Source organism: Spermophilus citellus (genome assembly GCF_964194105.1).
Source record: "Spermophilus citellus genome assembly, chromosome: 3".
Classification (NCBI taxonomy): domain Eukaryota; kingdom Metazoa; phylum Chordata; class Mammalia; order Rodentia; family Sciuridae; genus Spermophilus; species Spermophilus citellus.
Genome location: NC_138184.1, coordinates 153,774,557 through 153,796,104, shown reverse-complemented (window position 1 = coordinate 153,796,104; position 21,548 = coordinate 153,774,557). Strand labels below are relative to the sequence as shown.

Sequence of the window (21,548 nt, the reverse complement as noted above, 5' to 3'; positions counted from 1 at the left end):
GATTAATCAATTAATCTTTATTGATTCCTAGCTCATGTAGTACTTGGCTGGTGCTCTCTGCTACTTTCATCTGAATTGCAACAGTAGTGTGAATGTGACCAAATGGAATCATGTGAAGTAGATTAATTAGAGGTCACCCTCTAATCACCCTCTGTTAGGTTTCTACAAATAGGAAGAACTCTAGCTTATTTTAAAGATTTTCACTTAAGACATTGGATTTATAAGCACTTTTTTCAGGAATGTGGCTCAATTAAAATAGTTAACTATATTTACTTAAAATTTAAAAATTATTCTTAACACAAATTTTATATTTTTAAATATATTATCTTATAATTTACATTTAGTTTTAGCAAATGTATGTGGCTTCTTAATATGTTACATAGATTTTTATCAACAACTGCAAGCCTTCTTTCTATGCTTTAGATCTGGGAGAGTTTCTGATAGATCTGTCTGTAAAACTATTTTAAATAGATCTTTTTAAATGTAGTTTCTTTTTCTTAGAACTGAGAGTATGCTAGATTCTCATTTAGCATTCTCAGATATTTATTTCGTTGAAGATAGAATGGAGCTATGTGTCATGTCTAATTGCCACCATTACATGATAATTTATACTTCCATATAGTGAACCGAATGGAAGAACTCAATTTACTATTGTAACAAAAAGCTGCCAAAAGTTTTGGTAATTCTATAAATTCATTCATTGAATGCTGCAGTATAGCCTAATAATGGGTAATGTTTTTATTACTATTCTGTAATTGTGCTCAAATTGCTGATAGCAAAAATTAACTCTGCTTCCATTATGTTAAGTAAATTGAAAATATTCAAACATAATTCCTCTCTCAACACCCAGCTGAGAATCTTTGTGTTTACATTAGCTAAAATATATACTCTTTATTCAGGTCACAGGGAAACCTTCCAATAATTGCCACTTAATGTGATATAACACATTTACGGTTATATAGTAAGGTGATAATGAAGTTCTTTATTTCAAGTGAAAATATGGACTAATTAATACAACAGTTGTTAAATTGGTTTAAATTATGATTCAAACTGTATGATATATCTTATACCAATGAAACATAATAAATAAGAATAATATTAATGCAAAGCTAGAAATTATGTGTTTGTTACCTAAAATAGGAAAGCTTCCATCGTTAAAATAAGCCCACCCATTACAGATTGTGTTTGGTACCATTTTTCAACTGCTGGTCAGTAGGAAGCATCACACACTGTGATTTGATTAGGGCCATGCTTGTCTGTTCTGTGAAGAAAATGAATGAAAACATTGAAGACATGAGAAAATAGCATATTTCATATATATAATTATCATAAAGCCATCTGCTTCTTATTTTCAACCTGTAGTTATGAGCTAGTAATCACTAAAATGTGAAGGAGAGTACCAGAGGTGCAGTATACCACGTGGCCTGAAATTTTGGATTAGAAATCTTTTCCTTTGTTTTTAATAAAGACAAATAAAGAAAAATTTAAATATTTTACTTTCTAGATTAGCTTAAATTGCTACTATTTTGTATGGAACAAAATGAAATAATAAAATAACCTTTTTTTTAATTATGTTCCTTTGCTTTTTCATTCTGTTTGTGTGTCTACCCATTTTACAGTATGGATCTGAGATGTCAGAAATTCTACCCTGTGGACTTATAGTGTCCCTGAAGTTTTCCAGTCCTTCACTGTTAAGGGGGAGACAAATAATAGCAACAACTAATCAACATTAAACCAAATAGTTCTTCCTATGATGTCTACAATGTTAATTATACAATAAACATAAATGATCTGATCAGTTATTGCCTATAATAAAAACAGTAAGTTTGCAAAAGGGTTTACAATTTTGAATGGTGCATAGGGAGAGAGCAGAAATGATATAGGATGTGATGATTATGAGGGAGGAAAGAAGATGGAAGTGAAAAATTAAAAGAAGAGTGAAAGAGAGGACAATAGAGATTGGGTGTTAGCAGAAGAAAAGAGAACCAAGGGAAATAGGTAAGAGAAAAAATATATAAAAAGTAATAATTTTTTAAAATTTAAAACAAAAATAAAAGAATACAAAAAAAAACACCTAAAATATACTAATCAAACATTCTAGTCCTCAAAAAACTGATCTATGAAACATAACTGGCTTCAAAAATGCTAGAAATGAGAACACAAATATGAGGCTGTGTAAATGTCTGTGTACCATTAAGGTTACAATTAAACAGAGAAAAAAAAGGGAAAAAAGAAAAATAATTCTTGATGAAAAGTTAAAGAATTCTTTCTGTTGGAGTTCAAGAGATTCTCAGCTGCTGCTTAGCAGTTTTAGGTGGGGTCATCTGGAGCATGATGCTTCACCCTCCAGATTACTGGAGTAGGAGAGATTATCCTGTAGGTGGAATTCCTAGAGGCAGGGTTTAGGCTTAGGTGGGCTCCAGGCTCTTCAATTAATGCCAGCTGATCTGGAGATTTTAAATCAGCTCACCTCCAGGGTGCAGTAATTGCTAGTTCACACTGGAAGTCTGTAACCCAGGGATTTCTCCTGGGTTCTATTCATTTGGTGGAGGAGCCATTTCCTAGTCCCCTGTGACATATGCAGCCCCCACATTTCCTGGTCTTGGGTTCAGTCTCCAAACTCATTCTCTCCCACTTGCAGCCTTCCAAATCCCCAACCAGAGGTGTGTCTCTCAGCTGGTCCTGCAAGCACCTAAGTTGGAGGGGGAGGGGTATAGTTGGATGGGTTTCCACAATCAATTTTCTCCTGTGTAAACCTCTCTCCGTGTTTGATTTTCTCCTGGTCACTTAATCATACTCTTTGGTGTTCAGTGTGTGTTTATTGGGCCTGTATTTTAGGCCAAACTCGGTTTTGCCAGGAATCAGCTCCTTCAGCTACCATCCCCTGCATCATGGCTGCAAAATGGGTCCTTCCTTTGTCCCTCACTGGCTGCCTGGAGAGATGGTGGCTTCTTTCCTGCACAAGGATATTGTGCAGCGCACCTTTCAGTTTAGTTGGGCAGAATCCTTGATTTCTAAATGTACCCAGACACGCCTCAGGCCTCCTAAAAATGTGGGTTACTTTAATTCCCTTATGGCTCCACTTTGCTCAGAGAAGGGCAGCTCTGGCTGGTACTTCTGGCCCAGCAGCAGCAGTGGCTGTGCAGCTGGTGCTGGTGCTGGTGCTTTCTTCCCTATTTTATTATATTCAATCTCCTAAGTCCCTGATCCGCTTTGAATGTCCAGTTTTAAATTCCAGTAATATCCTCACTTTTTTTTTTTTAATTTTCCATTCACCCACGTTGCTGAGAAGTAGTTGCCTATCTGCTTTCTTTGTTTCACTCCACAGAACAGCCAGGAAAGCAACTTCCTCTATTCTCCCATCTTGAAAAAAATCCCAAAGTCTGCATCTTTACTTGCTGTTTTCCTCTAAAAAAAAGTAGTGTGATGGATAATAGTGAGTGATTTCTGTACACTTTGTGTTTTTTAAAAAAGGTATGACATATTTAAATTTCAGAAAAGCTAAAATATGAAGAAAAATAGGAAACCAATTAAAGTTTCTGGGGCTTAGCTTTAAATTGAGCTCTTTTTTCTCTGCCAAATCAGAAGTATAAATTTCTTTTACCAAGGTATGTGGTATGTCTATGTTTGTGAGATATAATTTTAATCATTTTGAAGAGATTTTTCAGAGATAAAATAATAGCCTTTCTCTGACAGTATTTATAACAATTTAAATTTCCATTACTAATTTTACAACATTTTTCCCTTGTAGGCTCTGAATGGATTTGTGCTGGTTGTCACTACAGATGCTTTGGTCTTTTATGCTTCTTCTACTATACAAGATTACCTGGGCTTTCAGCAAGTAAGTATATTTTTGTTATTTAAACTACTTTTTAAAGAAATGAACTTTCTGCTTATATTTTGCAGTTCAGGGACAGAGTTAACCATTTGTATACATAAAATATCAATTAAAATATATAGATGGTATAAAAATAAAATGCTATATTTGCAGCCAATATTTTTAATACTAATAATTTATAGCACTGTGATATCTTGAAATTTTGTATGACTAGTGGATATTGTGTTTCTTGTTTCACTAATCAGTAATCTCATATAACAAACTTTAAGGCAAGTAGAGTTTATTGGAGCAAAAAAGAAAATATTTGCCATCAAATAACATGGTTCGCAGAGGACATATGACAACTGTGAAATTAGTGAGGTGCTGTGAAAAGGTACATGTAAAATGTCATGGTTTGTACCTTTAATTATGATTTATGTGGATTATGGAAAATACTCTAAAGGAAATGGATTGAAGCCAAACTAAAAAATGTGTAGTGATCAGATGGCTGTACAAGGGAACCCAGATGAATTAGAAGCACTGTAAGCAGTAATCTGGAAGTCACTGGAGGAAGTCGACATTTGGCTCATTTAACAGCATTGAAAGGAAGGGTGAATAAATGGAGTTGTAAAGTATTTTGCATATTTAATGGACAAGAACATCTGATATGATTTGAGAACAAATTGTAAGTATATTCAAATGCTTGCTGTTCTTATGTATCTAGACCTTACATGTGCACAAGAATCACCTAAAGAAGTTGATAAAATCTTTGTGCTCCATTCCCAGATATTCTAATTCAGTTTGCATTTCTAATATTCTCACAGACTGCTGGACTGAATAACATTGTCTATATAATGTTCTTATACAGACTGTGGTTTTTTCTATATTATCAACACAATGGACTAAAGATTTTTATTTAAAGGAATGTGTGTGCTTTAATTTGTAATTTAGGTGATAAATCTGGCAATTGCCTAATGGATGGCATAGAGACAATTTAATGCTAGTAGATTAAGTTCCTAGAGAGATTTAAATTTAAATGACTAAAGCAATAGAATCTGGCTACTGTCAAAACCTAAATTTTAGTTTTCTGTGATTTTAAAAGAAATATATTAATGTTCATAAAAAAGTTTGTTTAAAACTTAATGAATTACATAATCGTATTAACCGTGATTTGACATCATGATTTATATCAATTGAGAAACTCTTAACTTGTGTTCCATTTTAACTTCTCAGGCATTCACATTGCCTGGATTTAAGAAAACTTCAGTACCTGAGACACATGTGGTAGATTAAGCCACCATTTTTTCAAAAATATTTTTTAGTTGTCAATGGATCTTTATCATTTATTTATATGCAGTGGCTGAGGATCTAACCCAGGACCTCACACATGCCAGGCAAGCACTCTACCACTGAGCCACGACTCCAGCCCCTTAAGCCACCATTTTTAAAGTTGCTACTTGTGTAGCAGAATACAACAGTCACTAATATGGCATTATGTAAAAATGTGAATATGTAACAGATGTGATTCTGCAATCTGTATTTGGGGTGAAAATGGGAGTTCAAAACCCAATTTGAGTCAAATGTATGAAAGATGATATATCATGAGCTATGTAATGTTTTAAATAATCAATTAAAAAAAATAAAGTTGCTACTTGTGACCCATTAATGGATAATAATGCAGTTTATATAGCAGATCACTATCCAACCTTTTTTTTAGAATGAAATGGAATAATAATATAGAGCACACAATATCATCACACACAAAATTGTTTCATGAAAGTTTTTTGTGTGATCCTGTATCTGATGGCAGATATGTATCATACCATGAGTTACACTAAAAAACAAACAAACAAACAAAAAACTAGGAAAACTAATTTAAAGGAAGGAGCTCAGCACTGATGTAAATGCAGAGAGGCAAGAGGAATGAGGGACGTGATATGGTAAAGACATGATCCCTTTACACAAATGGAGTCTGCTTGTGTCAAAAACTTAATATAAAGAAAACTTTTAGGAACAGTGGAGGAAATACAAAATGAATACTATTAAGAGTAAAGAAGTCAAAGAGACCTGGGTGTTAATGAAAGTATTCATGGAAGAAGTCAGATGTAAAAGATCAATAAGTAGATAAAGAACAAAAGCAGATCTTAATATTGTACATTTAAGGAATGGGGAGGTGATCTATTTGAAAAAAAGCGTTCATGGTGGAAAGTGATGGCAGGTAGCATTGAGTTTATCAGTTACATGCTAGTCTCTCTTTCCAGCTTTTCCTATTTTGGATGACAGGGAGCTTTGGCAATCATTTTATTTACATTCATCACCACTAAATAGGTTTTGAAATTACTTCTGTAGGCCATATAATTTCCTAGTCAGTGCTGTTGATTAATTTCTTTGTCCTTTTTCTTCAGTCTGATGTAATACATCAGAGCGTGTATGAACTTATCCATACTGAAGACCGAGCTGAATTTCAACGTCAGCTGCACTGGGCATTGAACACTTCTCAGCATACAGATGCTGGACAAGGACTTGATGGTAAGAATATTTACCAAAGGATGGTGTTGGTGGTTTTGAATGTTTCTGTGACAGGAGGCTGGGAACCTTTAGGGTAAAGAACTCCATGCTAAAGGTAGCAAACAGTAAAAGAGGTGAAGCTGTAGATACAGGCAAGAGCCAGGTCACAGACTGGGGCTTTACGGAATATTTGACAGATGAGAGCCATTGAGGAGTTTCATATAAGAGAGCAATATATTTTATAAAAACATTTTAATAAAAATAACTGGAAACATCATGAAAGATCAGAAGAAAGCACAAAGTTGTAGATGGAGTATGTGTAAATTGTTCTGATTAAAATGCACCAAACAAAAAGTAAACTAGCATAAGCAAATATAGAAAGGCCTTTTATTTATTTATTTATTCTTTAATTATTTATACATATTTGAATTGTTTCCAGTTTGCACATAATGCTGCTGTAAACATTCTTTTACATGGTAAACATAGATAGGCATTTCCATTGGGTATATGTCTAATCATTTTTTTTATTTGTTGATTTTAGATAATACATGGCAGTAAGATGCATTTTCAAAAATTATCCCTACATGGAATGCAATCCAATACAATTTTGATTCTATGCTTGTGGTTGTACATGATGTGGAATCACACTGGTCAATTATTCATATATGAGCTTAGGAAAGTTATGTCCTATTCATTCTACTGTCTATTCTATTCACATACCCTTTCCCTTCCCTTCATTTCCCTTTGTCTAATACAGTGAACTTCTGCAGTTCCCCTCCCTCCCTTCCTTGTTATGGGTTAGCATCCACATATCAGAACATTCAGCATCTGGATTTTTGAAACTTGCTTATTTCACTTAGCATGATAGTCTCCAGCTTCATATATTTACATGCAAATGCCATATTCCATTCTTCTTTATGGTTGAGTAATATTCCACTGTGTATATATGCCACGTTTTCTTTATCCATTCATCTGTTGAAGGGCAACTAGGTTGGTTCCATAGCTTAGCTATTGTGAATTGAATTACTATAAACATTTATGTGGTTGCATCACTGTAGTATGCTAACTTTAAGTCCTTTGGGTATATGCCCAGGAGTGGGATAATGGGTCAAATGGTGGTTCCATTCCAAGTTTTCTAAGGAATCTCCATACTGTTACACCAATTTGCAGCCTCACCAGCCATGTGTGAGTGTACCCTTTTCTCCACATCCTCACCAACATTACTTGTTATTTATATTCTTGATAATTGCCATTCTGACTAGAGTGAGATGGAATCTTAGTGTTGTTTTAATTTTCATTTCTCTATTTGCTAGTGCCGTTGAACTTTTTTTTTCAAATTTGTTGACCGTTTGTACTTCTTCTGTGAAGTATCTGCTCAGTTCCTTTGCCCATTTATTGATTGCATTTTTTTGGTGTTAATTTTTTTGAGTTTTTTATATATCTTGGAAATTCATGCTCTATCTGAGGTGCAGGTGCCAAAGATTTTCTCCCATTCTGTAGGCTCTCTTCATGTTCTTGATTATTTCCTTTGCTGTGAAGAAGCTTTTTAGTTTGATACTGTCCAATTTATTGATTGATGATTTTACTTCTTGTGCTTAGAAGTCTTATTGAGGAAGTCCATTCTTGAGCCGACATGATAGAGTTGAACCTTTACCTTTTTCTTCTAGTAAGCACAGGGTCTCTGGTCTAATGCCAAGGTCCTTGATCACTTTGAGTTGAGTTTTGTGGAGGATGAGATATAGGGGTTCAGTTTGAATCTACTACATATGGATTTCTAGTTTTCCCAGCACCACTTGTTGAAGAGGCTATCTTTTCTCCAATGTATGTTTAGAAAAGCCTTTCTTGATGCAAGCAGTTTTTTCAGAAATCTGTCAAAGTGTTAAGAAAACAAAAAAGACATTAAAATTTGGAAATTGTTAACAGTGATAGCTCAATAAAAAATGTAAACAAAAATTAAGTTCTATGTTTTAAAATAAGTTTTTGGTTTTTTGAATCTATAAGGTTAACTGCCTAGAAAGACCACACTGCATATAATAAAAGATTAAATTGGAGCAGACTGCCAGGTAGACACCCTGAGAGTGGAGTGCTGCACCTATAGAAAATCTGCAAGGGGTTTCTTAAGGGGAGACCATCTTCTAGTGGAAACAACTGCTGCCACTTCTTCAAAGGGCAGGGTTAACATTCTTAGTTGGGCTATAAGGGTCTGTCACCAGCTAGCTGGGCTGGCAACTAAAAAAACACACAAACACAGAAATACCTTTTGTGGGGTCAGGGACGGTTCTGAGGACTCAGATGTCAGCTCCCATGTTGGAAGGCAAGGGAAGCAAGGGAGGCAAGAGAGAGCACATCTGAAACCCCCTTATTTATTGGGGAAAAGTCATTCATAGAATATTCCACCCAAATAAGGGAAGGGATTGGGTTTCAAAGGGTGGAGTCTTGCTTGGTGATATCTTGTGGTCAGCAGGTTGATTGACATCTTGGAAAGCCACACCCATCTCAGGTGCTGAGTGGGATCACAGGCAGAGCAACAGAAAAAGGCACACATGTTTCACACACCCCCAAAAGTGCATAGTGCCAGACCAGTCCCCTCATAGGCTCAAGTGCACGTAGCTCACACACATAGCCCATAGATGGCTCACGATGAGGGTCAGATGATTTGGGGAAGGGTAGGTTTCTAAAGTTAGGTTTGGGTTAACTAGAAAGAGGAGGAAGGCACTCTCCTAATAGAATCATTTCTGAAAATGATTTTTTAAATTCAGAATACAAACTCAGTTTACATGTTAACATGAATTATAACTGTTCAAACATTTGATTTTACAACAAAATGGAAAATAAAATTTGTGTTGCTTTTATTTCTACAGAAACTCATGGCCTCACACAGCCAGGAGTCTATTATAGCCCAGAGCAGCTTCCTCCAGAAAACTCTTCCTTTATGGAGAGGTGCTTCATATGCCGGCTAAGGTGTCTGTTGGATAATTCATCTGGTTTTCTGGTATGGTACAAAATCTTAGACTGACTCTTTCTATGAAGGCATAAAAAATACAAAAGAAAAGTTCATTGAAGCCCTTCTTTGGTCATAATTGAATTCAGTCTGAAAAGTTTACTCAATAATTTAAGAAAAGTAATTTTTTAACATCATTATTTCAGAGTTTGACTATTTTCCGTGACTCAGAAATCCTGTTTTTAATAAAACAATTATTAATAATTAATAATAAAAATTCAATGAAATAACATGAAACCTTGTATTTTGGCTATTTTAGGGCTTTTTAGTTTTGACATAGAGAATTAAATAGCCTTTCTTTAATCAGAAAATGCTTACCATCTTGGGGTTTAATGCTTGCTACACAAGAATATTGTGTCCTTTTCTACATACCTGAAAAATGATTGTATGTTGATGATTGCAGACTCATGTCTGACATGGGATGATGTTTCACTGTGTAGTCTGAACACCTGTGTGGAATAACAGTAGGAAACAGCTTAGGCAGAATACTCAAGAGTGGAGGTGGTCTATTCCTTAACTGTATCCTTTAACAGTTCACTCTACAAATACAGGAAAGGAGAATATAAAACAAATTGCATCTTTTGTGAATTCTTGAGAATTTAAATCAGATAATCAAATCTTAAATTAACCATTACTAAACAATGATTTGTGTGTGTTTATGAGTGTATATCTGAAGATAGTTTTCCTTACTCTGTGTTAGAGTTGTGCTTTGATTTAGGTTTCCTATTACTGATGCTCATGATTAATTATTATTTATTTTTTTTTAAGAGAGAGTAAGGGGGGGGGAGAGAGAGAGAGAGAGAGAGAATTTTTTTTTTAATATTTATTTTTTAGTTCTCGGCGGACACAACATCTTTGTTGGTATGTGGTGCTGAGGATAGAACCCAGGCCACACGCATGCCAGGCGAGCGCACTACTGCTTGAGCCACACCTCCAGCCCTTATTATTTATTTTTGAGGTGGAATGTCTGTGTGCAAAAGACATTCTGCCTTGAGCTGCTATCAAATTGATGTCAGAATCATCCACTGGGGTGACATTGTTTTAATCAACTAACTGATCTTTTCTTAATTGTCTTTATTTCTTGTTTTTAAAAATTATTCTTTAATAGCACTCTCCATTCTTCATGTGATTTCATGATTCATTTTAGTGTTTTAACAAAATTGTGTTTTCTCTCCATGAGGAAGATTACAGTGAGCTATGAAACATAGCTTATGTGTGTTTGAGAACTGATCTTTTCTTGATGACCTTATTACTGTTTTTTCCATTGAGAAAACATATAGCAAGTGCATGATATGCAAGGAGCTGTGGTAGGTGAAAATGATAGGGCGATTGCAAGCCTAGAAAATGATACAGATATTTTTCTCAGGACCATTAGAAGCATGGGGTGGTTTTTAGAATATTTCTCACTCAACCTTTTGGGATAGTTTTAGTTGGCTTTCTGTGGAGAGAACAGTGAAAGTAAGTAGTAGTTCTCAGCCTCAGGAACTTTTATGCAATTTCAAGAACCCTAATAACTGCCAGGCTGGAAACTGAAATTTCAACCATTTTATACTGTAGGTTTTAATGAACTATTTTTGGTTTTTTAAGGCAATGAATTTCCAAGGAAGGTTAAAATATCTTCATGGACAGAACAAGAAAGGGAAAGACGGGTCAATACTTCCTCCTCAGTTGGCTTTGTTTGCAATAGCTACTCCACTTCAACCGCCATCCATACTTGAAATTCGAACCAAAAATTTCATCTTTAGAACCAAACACAAACTAGACTTTACACCTACTGGTTGTGATGCCAAGTGAGTAAAACAACTTTTCTACTTTTATTTCATCAAATGTATGTTTTGTTTCAATGTAGGTTATAATATTATTTGTTTATTGTATTAGCCATTATTATTACAGTTTTTTGTGTGTATCCTATTAAAGTAAGGTACTTTACTTGCAGGGTTCATTCTTCTGATGACATTTGTCATTTCTTTTACAATTTTTAGCTCTAGAAGCTTAGTAGTTTTCTAAAAATTATGTAGTAGAATGATATTAGGCATTCAGATATCATGTCAACACTGTCAGTGCTTTTCTCCTCTAGTATGCAAATGCAGAGAGGTAATTTGACAAATCTTGTCCCCCCAAAGTGAAGTGTTAGCACTTCCAGTGTTAGCATTCTAGATTTTTACTGAAGACTTTATTTTACCTTTACAGTCTGATCTATTAGATTCACTTTTAACTGTACTAGTTTTCATTGTTTATCCAGAAGAAAACAGTCTAAAACCTAAATTTATGACTGTGAGCAAGAGAGCAAATTTAGATAGATGTGGTTAATTTTTTATACCTACTAAAGTGAAATTCTAAATGTCAAGTAAAGAATATTCTAGAAAAGAGCATATAACCAATTTATCCTGATTACTTATATTAAATTTTAACTCATTCTTACTCTACATTTTTTTTTTTAAAACAGAGGACAGATTGTTTTAGGCTATACTGAAGCAGAGCTGTGTTCAAGAGGATCAGGATATCAGTTTATTCATGCTGCTGATATGCTTTATTGTGCCGAATTACATATTAGGAGTAAGTTGTAATTCCTTACCAATAAACCTGAAAAAAATATATCATAGTGCATATTTAAACTATTACATTAGGGACCATATTTAAGGAAACTATTTGAATAAACTACTGCTTAATATTATTTTGATTAATGAGAGTTACACTTTTTGTGTATTAACTCCTGTACAGCTGCTGTACAGGAATACTGTTTAATTACTACAAAAACAGACATATTTGGCCCATGAAGTTTTGCTCAGGAATTTTTAAATGGCATTAATAATTCATAATCTATGTTAATATAGATTCAAATTTAAAAATTGTCAAGTATTGAGCCATTGGAAAACATTCCTTATTTAAAATGAAATTATTTTTTTCATCTTTTTTCCCTAACAAGCTGCTCTCTAGACTTGCATGTGGTACTGAAGTCTTTCAACTGGTACTTACCCTTCCCTTCAACATTTCAAATGTTTAGTCTGGAGCAAGAGCAAAACGGTCTAAAGAACTGTTTCTAAGCCTTTAAAATTTGTCAAGATATGTATCAGAATTAGTGATAAATGAAATATATCCAGAAAGACGTCAGAGAGGCCTTGTTTCAGAAATTATCTTTAATGTATTGGTTTGGAGTTTGATAACTTGATTTTTAAATCTTATTTAAGTGATTAAGACTGGAGAAAGTGGCATGACAGTTTTCAGGCTTCTTACAAAACACAATGGATGGACATGGGTCCAGTCCAACGCACGCTTAGTTTATAAAAATGGAAGACCAGATTATATCATCTCAACCCAGAGACCTCTAACGTAAGTACAAAGACTTAGAAATCTCCTAATTTTATTTTTTGACAATAACTTGGTTTATAAGTTCTCTTAAATGAAAACTTAAAATAATTCTAAGACAAATGAGTCTGGAAATCATCATTGAAAAGCTAAAATAATATGTAGAGAAAAAAGAGGGCACAGGTGAGAAACATTGAGAAGACAGGATCAATACACTTTATTGAACAGCTGAACAAGGAACACTGTAGAAAAAACAAACTACTGAGTTTTCCTGGGCTTATGAAGGAAAGGTGAAACCTCGTGCCCTCTGTAAATACAATGCTTGCTTTAGAATATATTCTTTAAACAGTGATTTGAAAGTTTTTATGTAATCTATAAATGAGTCCCTTGTTAAATATTTACATTGCAGATGTTTCTCCCACTCTGTAGACTTGCTTTCTGTATATGCTTGAGGTAATGATCAAGATGATTTGTTCTTTTATGTATATCAAATTGATAAGTAACATTTATTGAAAAGACTGTTATTAACAGGTTGACTTTTCCCTACTACACTGCATATTGATCAGAGAATTTTATTTGTGTTCTATTTCTAAAATTCCTTGGTCTAGTTCCATTGGTCTAGTTTTCTATTTGTGTCATGATATTGCCCTAATTATTCTAACTTTATTATAAGTTTTGATACCTGCTTATTTAGCTTTTATTATTATTTTTCAAAATTGCCTTTGCTCTTCTTTACCCTTTCTATTTCCATATACATTTTGGAAATCAGTTGTCAAGTCCCACCAAAAAATCAGTTGGAACTTTGGGATGATATTGAAACTATAGATCATTTTGGGTAAAATTAATATCTTTATAATATAGTCTTCCATCCCATGAACATGATGAATGTATAAATGTATTTATGTACTTATATAAATACATGAGTATGTATATACCTATACAAATTAATATTTGCCTCTCAGTTAATATTGCTAGAAGACCCTCCTTTTCCAGGATTCAACTTTTGGTTGTTGATTTGGCCTATTATACATTTGTTTTCCATTTCATTATGTCTACTCATTATTATTTTTTTCTTATTTTTATTGTTAAATTGAAAATATTTTTGCTAATTTTCACTTTTTTATTCATGGGTTATTTAAAAATATAGTATTATTGTAGTATTTGGCATTAGGGGACTTTTCTAGCTGTTGTTCTATAATTGACTTTTAGCTTAATTCAATGTAGTCAGAACATTCTCTGAGTGGATTTCAGTCCTTTGAAATATGTTATGGCTTTATTCTCTGTTCTCTAGAATATGGTCCATGTTGCTGAAATATTCCATGTGCTCTTGTAAACAACCCATGGTCCACTGTTTAGGAGTATGATGCTCTTTATGTTTCAGTGATCTAGTTTGTTCATCTTGCCTTTTGGTACATTTGTTAATATTTTGTGTGTGTGTTCTATCAATTATTAAGAGATTAGTTGTTTTCATTTCCTTATTACTAATGAGCAGGGCATCTCTTCATATTTTTCTAGGACTTTTTTTTTTATGAATTGCCAGTTTTTGCCAGTTTTTCTTCTGAATTGTTTGCCTCTCAGATACACTGAAGCTCTCTATGCTAAATATGATATTTTGTATTTATATGTTAAATTATAAATACATGTATATGTTAAAATATTTCTCTGACTATATAACTTGATTTATGAATTGTTTTGCAAAAATATGAAAAGTTTTGGTTTTCATATTGCCAGTTGTACCAGTCTTTTTCTTTAGTGCTTCTTTGTTTTGTTTTATTTAGACATGCCTGTCCTCAGATTCTAAATTGTTCCAGTTTGTTTTTACATTTTTTAATACAAAAGTTTATTTTTTTCTGCAGGATATCAGGTTAGGCATGTCACATGAGCATGGAATTAACTACTACACTAAGTTTTTTGGGGAAATCTAAATTATTTAAATATATTTGTCCAAGAAACAACATTGTAGCATCAGTCATGAGAATAATTTAGATCAAAATAATAAAGTCCATGTTACCTCCTGTTAAACTCAGTTATAGTATACTTTACTTGCTATTAATCTTTTCTGATATCTTCATTAAAATGTTTATGATAAAACTCTTCCTAATATATGCAGACTTTCTTATATACAATTTTAGAGAAGAAGAAGGAAGGGAGCACTTACGAAAACGAAATATGACGCTGCCTTTTATGTTTACTACTGGAGAAGCTGTGTTGTACGAGATTACCAACCCTGTTCCTCCCATAATGGATGCCTTGCCAATAAGGAATAAAACCAGCACTAGTGGAAAAGACTGTGCTACCACATCAACTCCAAATAAGGATTCTCTGCATCCCAGTTCCATCCTGTATGCCATGATGCAACAAGATGAATCTATTTATCACTATCCTGCTTCAAGTACTGTACCTTTTGAAAGAAATTTTTTTAATGAACCTGTGAGTGAATGCAGTAATTCGCAAGGCAATATCATTACAGTGGGAAATGATAATATCCTAAAACATGAGCAAATTGGACATTCTCAGGAAATGAACCCAACAGTTTCTGGAGTTCACACAGGGCTCTTTCCAGATAATAAAAATAATGAATTATACAGTATTATGAAAAACCTAGGCATTGATTTTGAAGATATCAAATGCATGCAGAATGAGGAATTTTTCAGAACTGACTCTTCTGGTGAGGTTGACTTTACAGACATTGACATAACAGATGAAATCCTAACATATGTCCAAGATTCTTTAAATAAGCCTACCTTCCTGAGTTCTGGTTACCAACAACAACAGTCTGTGGCTCTGAACCCAAGTTGTATGGTACAGGAACACCTACAGTTAGAACAGCAGCAGCATCTACAGCACCACCAAAAGCAAGTAGTAGCAGAGCCACAACAACAACTGTGTCAGAAAATGAAGCATATGCAAGTTAATGGCATGTTTGCAAATTGGAACTCTAACCAGCCTGTGCCTTGCAGTTATCCTCAGCAAGACCTACAACAATACAATGTCTTTTCAGACTTACATGGGGCCAGTCAAGAGTTCTCCTACAAATCTGACATAGACACTATGCCTTATACACAGAACTTTGTTCCCTGTAATCAGCCTGTGTTACCACAGCATTCCAAGTGTACACAGTTGGACTTTCCTGTAGGAAATTTTGAGCCGTCCCTATACCCTTCTACTTCTAATTTGGAAGATTTTGTCACTTGTTTACAAGTTCCTGAAAACCAAAAGCATGGAATGAATCTGCAGTCAACCATAACAACTCCTCAGACATGTTATGCTGGGGCCATGTCAATGTATCAGTGCCAGCCAGATCCTCAGCACACCCATGTGGATCAGATGCAATACAATCCAACAATTCCAGGCCCACAGGCATTTTTAAACAAGGTAAGGGTTTTATAGAGCCAAATAAACCCTTTCCATGATTCTCCCTACCTTATAAATAAATAGATGTAAGTTAACATTTTTTACATCAATTCCTGATTTTAATCTATTATCTGCTATGTTTTTGGAGATAGAATTTCTAATTATATCTGTGATATAATTTTATCTTGTTGTCCCTGCCCACATTCTTGAAAAAGTAAACCAGTTGGCTTTTTGTCATGTGAATCAAGTTTGATTCATAGTTCAGATATGTCATTAGAACCCTTCTAGCAGCAAATACACTTTAAATTAAAAAATGGTTATTTTAAAAAAAATTAATTAATATTGATGATAACATCTACTATCTGACTATCCATGAATATGTTTCCATTAATGCCTTTCTGTTACAAAATATTTTGTTCATGGGGCCTGGGGTGGTAGAGCACTTGCCTAGCATTATGTGAGGTCCTGGGTTCGATCCTTAGCACCACATAAAAATAAATATATAAAATAAAAATATTATGTCCATTTACAACATGTGTGTGTATAAAATATTTAGTTCATTTAAAACTATATCTAAGTTAGTTTTGAAGAATATCTTGACTACAGTTAAGTTCACTGACCTCTCTTCACTGCATATTTTGAGTATAACAGTTTATAAATGTGACTTGAATCTTTATCTCTAATTGTTTTATCTGGCTTTTTTCATACATTCAGTTTAATTATATATGAACTTTTTAATAGAAAATGATAGTAAAGATTTTTTTAGTTCTTATTCTGACCTCCTTTAATTATATTAAATTTTAATATTCAAGATAAAATAAAATGTGGTTTATATACAAATGGCATATTTTTCAGCTATAAAAAGGATGAAATTTTGTCATTTGTGTCAACATGAATGAAACTGGAAGACATTATGCTAAGTGAAAAAAGCCAGACATAGGACGACATATACCACATGATTGCAGTCACATAGGGAAACTGAAAGTATTGATTTCATAGAAGTAGAGAGTGGAGTAGAGGTTACCAGAGGCCGGGACAGGAGGCTAGGTTATTATGTACAAATGGACAGATTAGAGGAATAAGTTCTGGTGTTCTGTAGCACAGTAGGGTGACTTAATTAACAATAATTTATTCTAAACTTCAAAATAGCTAGAAAAGGACTTCAAATGTTTTCATCATAAATAAATGATATTTTTTAAGGTACTGGATATCCTCATTGCCCTTATTTGATCATTATGCATTATATGAATGTATTAAAATGTAACCCCCCAAAAATATGAAACTTATAAATATGAGTTTATAAAACTGTAGAGAACTATGTAGTTTGATGTCCTTCATTCCTTTCTTTTTTCTCTTTGAATTTGTAATAGCAGTTCTAGGCATGGAACTAGTTTTAGTGTAAAAAGACGAAGAAAAAGCATTTCTGTTTGATAGGTGACTTAATCTGTAATTGGGACAATGCTTTTAGTGGTATTTACTAATTAAAAACATATTACAAATCAGAAATAATGGTTAAGCAAATCATACACGTGATGTATTATTTTTAGAATATTGAAAAAGCTTTTGAAAATCAGAATTTGACAACACCCCGTGCAGCATCCACAAAGGATCTTGAGTAGTGGAGATGGGAGATGGAGGAAAACACAGAGACATTTTTAAGCAAAGCTAAGATCATCCTTCTGATGGAGGAATAGTGATCCAGAAGTATATATGGTCTCATAATCAGAAGTTAAGCTATAGGGGCATTTTAACATTGTAAATTGCTCATGGCTTGTGAGTTATCAAGAGGCTTCTTTGTGCACTAAGAAGTTACAGAGCAAGAAACATTTTTGCAGCTATCCTGTTACATACAGTGTTTGGAACATCCTGCTATTGTCCTGCTGCACCTAGGAAACCTATTGTACTGGAATGTCTGATAACTGTTAAGCATCAGAGCAGAGTCTCCTGGCTGTTATCCTTGCCTTTTGGCAAGCAATGTTTCCCAAGCTCGGCTTTTGCCAATACCGCAGGATCAGCCAATTATCAGGGACCTGTCCACTCTCCACAAGAACTATTTTTGGAAAAATCCTAGGTCACCTGCAATCCTGAATATAATAAATTAATTGATCATATAGTCTACTGAGATGAAGTCTGGTCAATGCAAACCTACTGTGACAGAGAATATTTAATGTGATTCATGACTGTTAATCTTTGACCCAGCAATTCCTGTCTAACCCAAAGGCAATCCTAAGTGAGACAGTTGTATCACTCATCTGTACCACCTTCAAAATTTCTTGTCAAATTAATGGGAAAACCAAAAGGTTATGAATATAACTAATATATGCAATATATTCTCTGCATGTCTTCACTGAATGGAAGATTTAAAATTCAGCAGTAGTAAAGGAATTTGAAGTTTAACAATATGCAGGACTGTTTTTTTAATACATATTAATGTGTTATTAAATGGCTTAAGACATTTGGAAGATCTTGCCTAATTAGTTGCAATACTGTTTTTGTTTTCAGTTTCAGAATGGAGGTGTTTTAAATGAGACATATCCAGCTGAATTAAACAATTTAAGTAATGCTCAGACCACCACTCATCTGCAGCCACTTCATCATCCATTAGAAGCCAGACCTTTCCCTGACTTGCCACCTGGTGGATTCCTATAATGCCAAGTCCAATTTTCACCTGAATTTTTGGATCAGATTAATTTGTGAAGGATCATAGAACAACAAAACTGTAAATGTTGGGCATCAGCAAGTTCACATGGAGGCACTGATGCATGTTGTTCGCACTGATATTCCAAACCAAATTTTAATCTTTGTTTTTACAAAAGGAGTTTTAAAAACATATCAATGTGGTAGATTATCATCATTACAATAGAAAGTGTGGTGCCACAGAGTAGTGAGATGCCATCTACGTTTCATATCACCTGAGCACTGCAGAAGACACAAAACTTATTCAGGGGAACTTTGATATTCTCAAATTAGAAAACTTTATGTAAATTATTTGTCAGAATAAAAATGAAACACTTTCAGTTTGAACTCTGGGTTCTCATTAGTAGACTAAGTACAAAGTTACAAGACTAACCTATTTCCCTATATTTTTAGCCTCTGCTTTTTTATCTCAGATGTTAAAATAAATGGTTTGGTGCTTTACAAATAGATAATCTCAATGCTCTCCTCCTACACTGTTAATCTAAGTGCCTCACATTTTTTCCTACCTATAACACTGTAGGATGTATATTTTATATAAATGTTCCTTTCCTTTTTTAAACTAATAACATTCTTTTGGCACATAAATATTATTTGTTTCCTAAATCAAATCATTTTAAGTAATTCAGGCATGTTTTACTGCACTACTCACCCTCTATTTTCAGGTAAAGGGTAAATAATGTTTGAAAAGATAATTATTTATTATGTAATCTAGTTGTTTCTAGACTAAATATTGCTATGTGCCTTATGTTGAAAAATTTTGAAAGTAAAATGTCTTTTCAAATTATTTCTTAATTATTATATAAATATTAAGACTGTAGCACTTATATTTCAACAGTGTTTTCCAAAAAGATAATCACAGTTTATACCTTTACTAAAGTCTCCACAATGATAGTTAATGTCTCAGTGTGAAAAAAATTGCTGTTAAATGTAACCATGTTTATTGAATCGCAATGAAGAGAAGAGCTTTACGTCTAGCTTTTTAATTAAATTAAGCAAAGCACTCATTTCAATGTGTATAAATGTCTTTAAAAACTATCTTAGATCTGTAATCCTTTATGATATATTGACTTTATAAATTTCACTTTTAGAACAGTGGAAACGATTTGTTTTTCCTCATATTTGAGGAATGTTAAGATTGAAGATAGCAATGTTTGGTGTAAAGTATTGTAAAGAGTGAAATGAATGGTGCATTGTGTAGATATGATGAACAAAATTATTTGTAAAATACTTTTCATATAATACCTTATATATGCACATAAATAATTTGTTTGGGCTTTACATATTTTATCAGTGTATCTTCTTACATTAAATAATGAATTTAATTTTTAAGTTGATATTAAGAAAAAGCCACACAGTTTGTTTACCTTTAAACATTAGGTTGTTTTTATGCTATCATGGCCTGTATTCCATAAAGCAAATTTAATCACCCTACCAATTTTACTGTCCTCAAATGATTTAAAGGAAAAAATGCTACTATCTGCCATTCTTCTTTTGCTTTGTTTTTATATAACTCCTGAAGGTTGTAAAAACATTGTGCATACATTATTTTAAAATCCGATGGAATCTCAAACTTCAATGTAGTATTAGAATACATTATTTTTCATTTCTTTTCTCTTTTTTTAGTAAATTAATGTATATAAATAAGGCTTCAAACAAAATCTCTTCAATTCTAAACTTTTTAAGTCACGATTTTGAATTTATAGGATTAATTTAAATGTTAAAAAATATGTCTAAACATTTCATAATTTGTTTCAGCCAGAGGTATCACTAAGGATTTAGACCAGTGTTCTAGATTAATATTCTATTTTTATGTTTAAACTTCTCATTGAAGTCTTCTTATAAACTATTTTTTGTTAGTCTCTTTCACATGTATGGGATAAATTGTTTAGTTGAAAAAAATAGGCTTTTAAAATTGTGAATATGATGATAATCAACTATACACTTATAAAATTTAAAGTTTTTAAAGCAGTATTGTATATTTTTAACTATATAAAATAACTAAAATTTAAGAATAATAAAAATCACATTAAACCAAATATACCTTTGTCTGTATTGCTAAGTGCCAAAGAAAGAAAGAATGCTAACTGCTGTATTGAGATGATGTACCCATCTAGGGATGTGACTGTTGAATTTGAGCTTTCCTATACTGGGTTGTTCTTATGGTACCTGAAGATTTATAAGTGTTCCAATGTATTATGAAGCTTTTCAATCATTATATGTACAAACTAGCATTTTTCACTATTAATCAATTTTGGGTGAACATTTTCATGGCTTTTCTCTATCCTTCAAACTATTACTGCTTACATAAGCCATGCATAGATTTTTGTTTAGAGTATGATTTATAACTATCCTTCCTATCAAAGTTGTGTATAATAATATATATGATAATAAAACAGTCACCAAGTATGAATAATGTTTTTATGTAAATTCTTCTTTCTGGTTCTCATAAAGGAAATGATTACAGACAGTGTAGTATTGTGTTATAACTACATTAAGGTAGCCTACAATATTTAAGGATGTGTTAAGTCAGTAATTCATAAATTTCTTATCCAATCCTGCCCCTAGATATTTTGATCTTTACTTAAATATAAAAAAACAAACTTTCAATAACTTCATAAGTTAAAATGCCTGTGAAATGGACATCATTTTAAAAAATCATTGTATTGCCATTGTTATAAATGTAGTGGCATTAGGATCTAAGACTAAAATCCAAAACCCCATTTTAATAAATAAGAATTTAAGAATACTTCTAAAAACTTTGAAATAACCCTTTTTAAGTACATTTTATGCTTGCTTTAGAAAAAATATTGCCCAAACCTAGGGCTTTATTGTTAATGAATATAAATGACACAGAAACCTTGACCT

The 21,548-nt window shown here is 33.1% G+C and overlaps 1 protein-coding gene across 1 annotated transcript in view; it reads left to right on the top strand.

Annotated features, from left to right (window-relative positions):
* The window catches only part of AHR (aryl hydrocarbon receptor), a 46,965-nt gene extending 25,875 nt beyond the window's left edge, over positions 1-21,090 (top strand). The window contains exons 4-11 of the mRNA XM_081284438.1: positions 3,752-3,841; positions 6,223-6,346; positions 9,187-9,317; positions 10,914-11,116; positions 11,773-11,882; positions 12,515-12,656; positions 14,765-16,007; positions 18,489-21,090. Of these exons, the coding sequence (XP_081140564.1) occupies positions 3,752-3,841; positions 6,223-6,346; positions 9,187-9,317; positions 10,914-11,116; positions 11,773-11,882; positions 12,515-12,656; positions 14,765-16,007; positions 18,489-18,635 (2,190 nt within the window). The 3' untranslated portion in view covers positions 18,636-21,090. The remainder of the gene's footprint in view (positions 1-3,751; positions 3,842-6,222; positions 6,347-9,186; positions 9,318-10,913; positions 11,117-11,772; positions 11,883-12,514; positions 12,657-14,764; positions 16,008-18,488) is intronic.
* Positions 21,091-21,548: the final 458 nt, after the last annotated feature.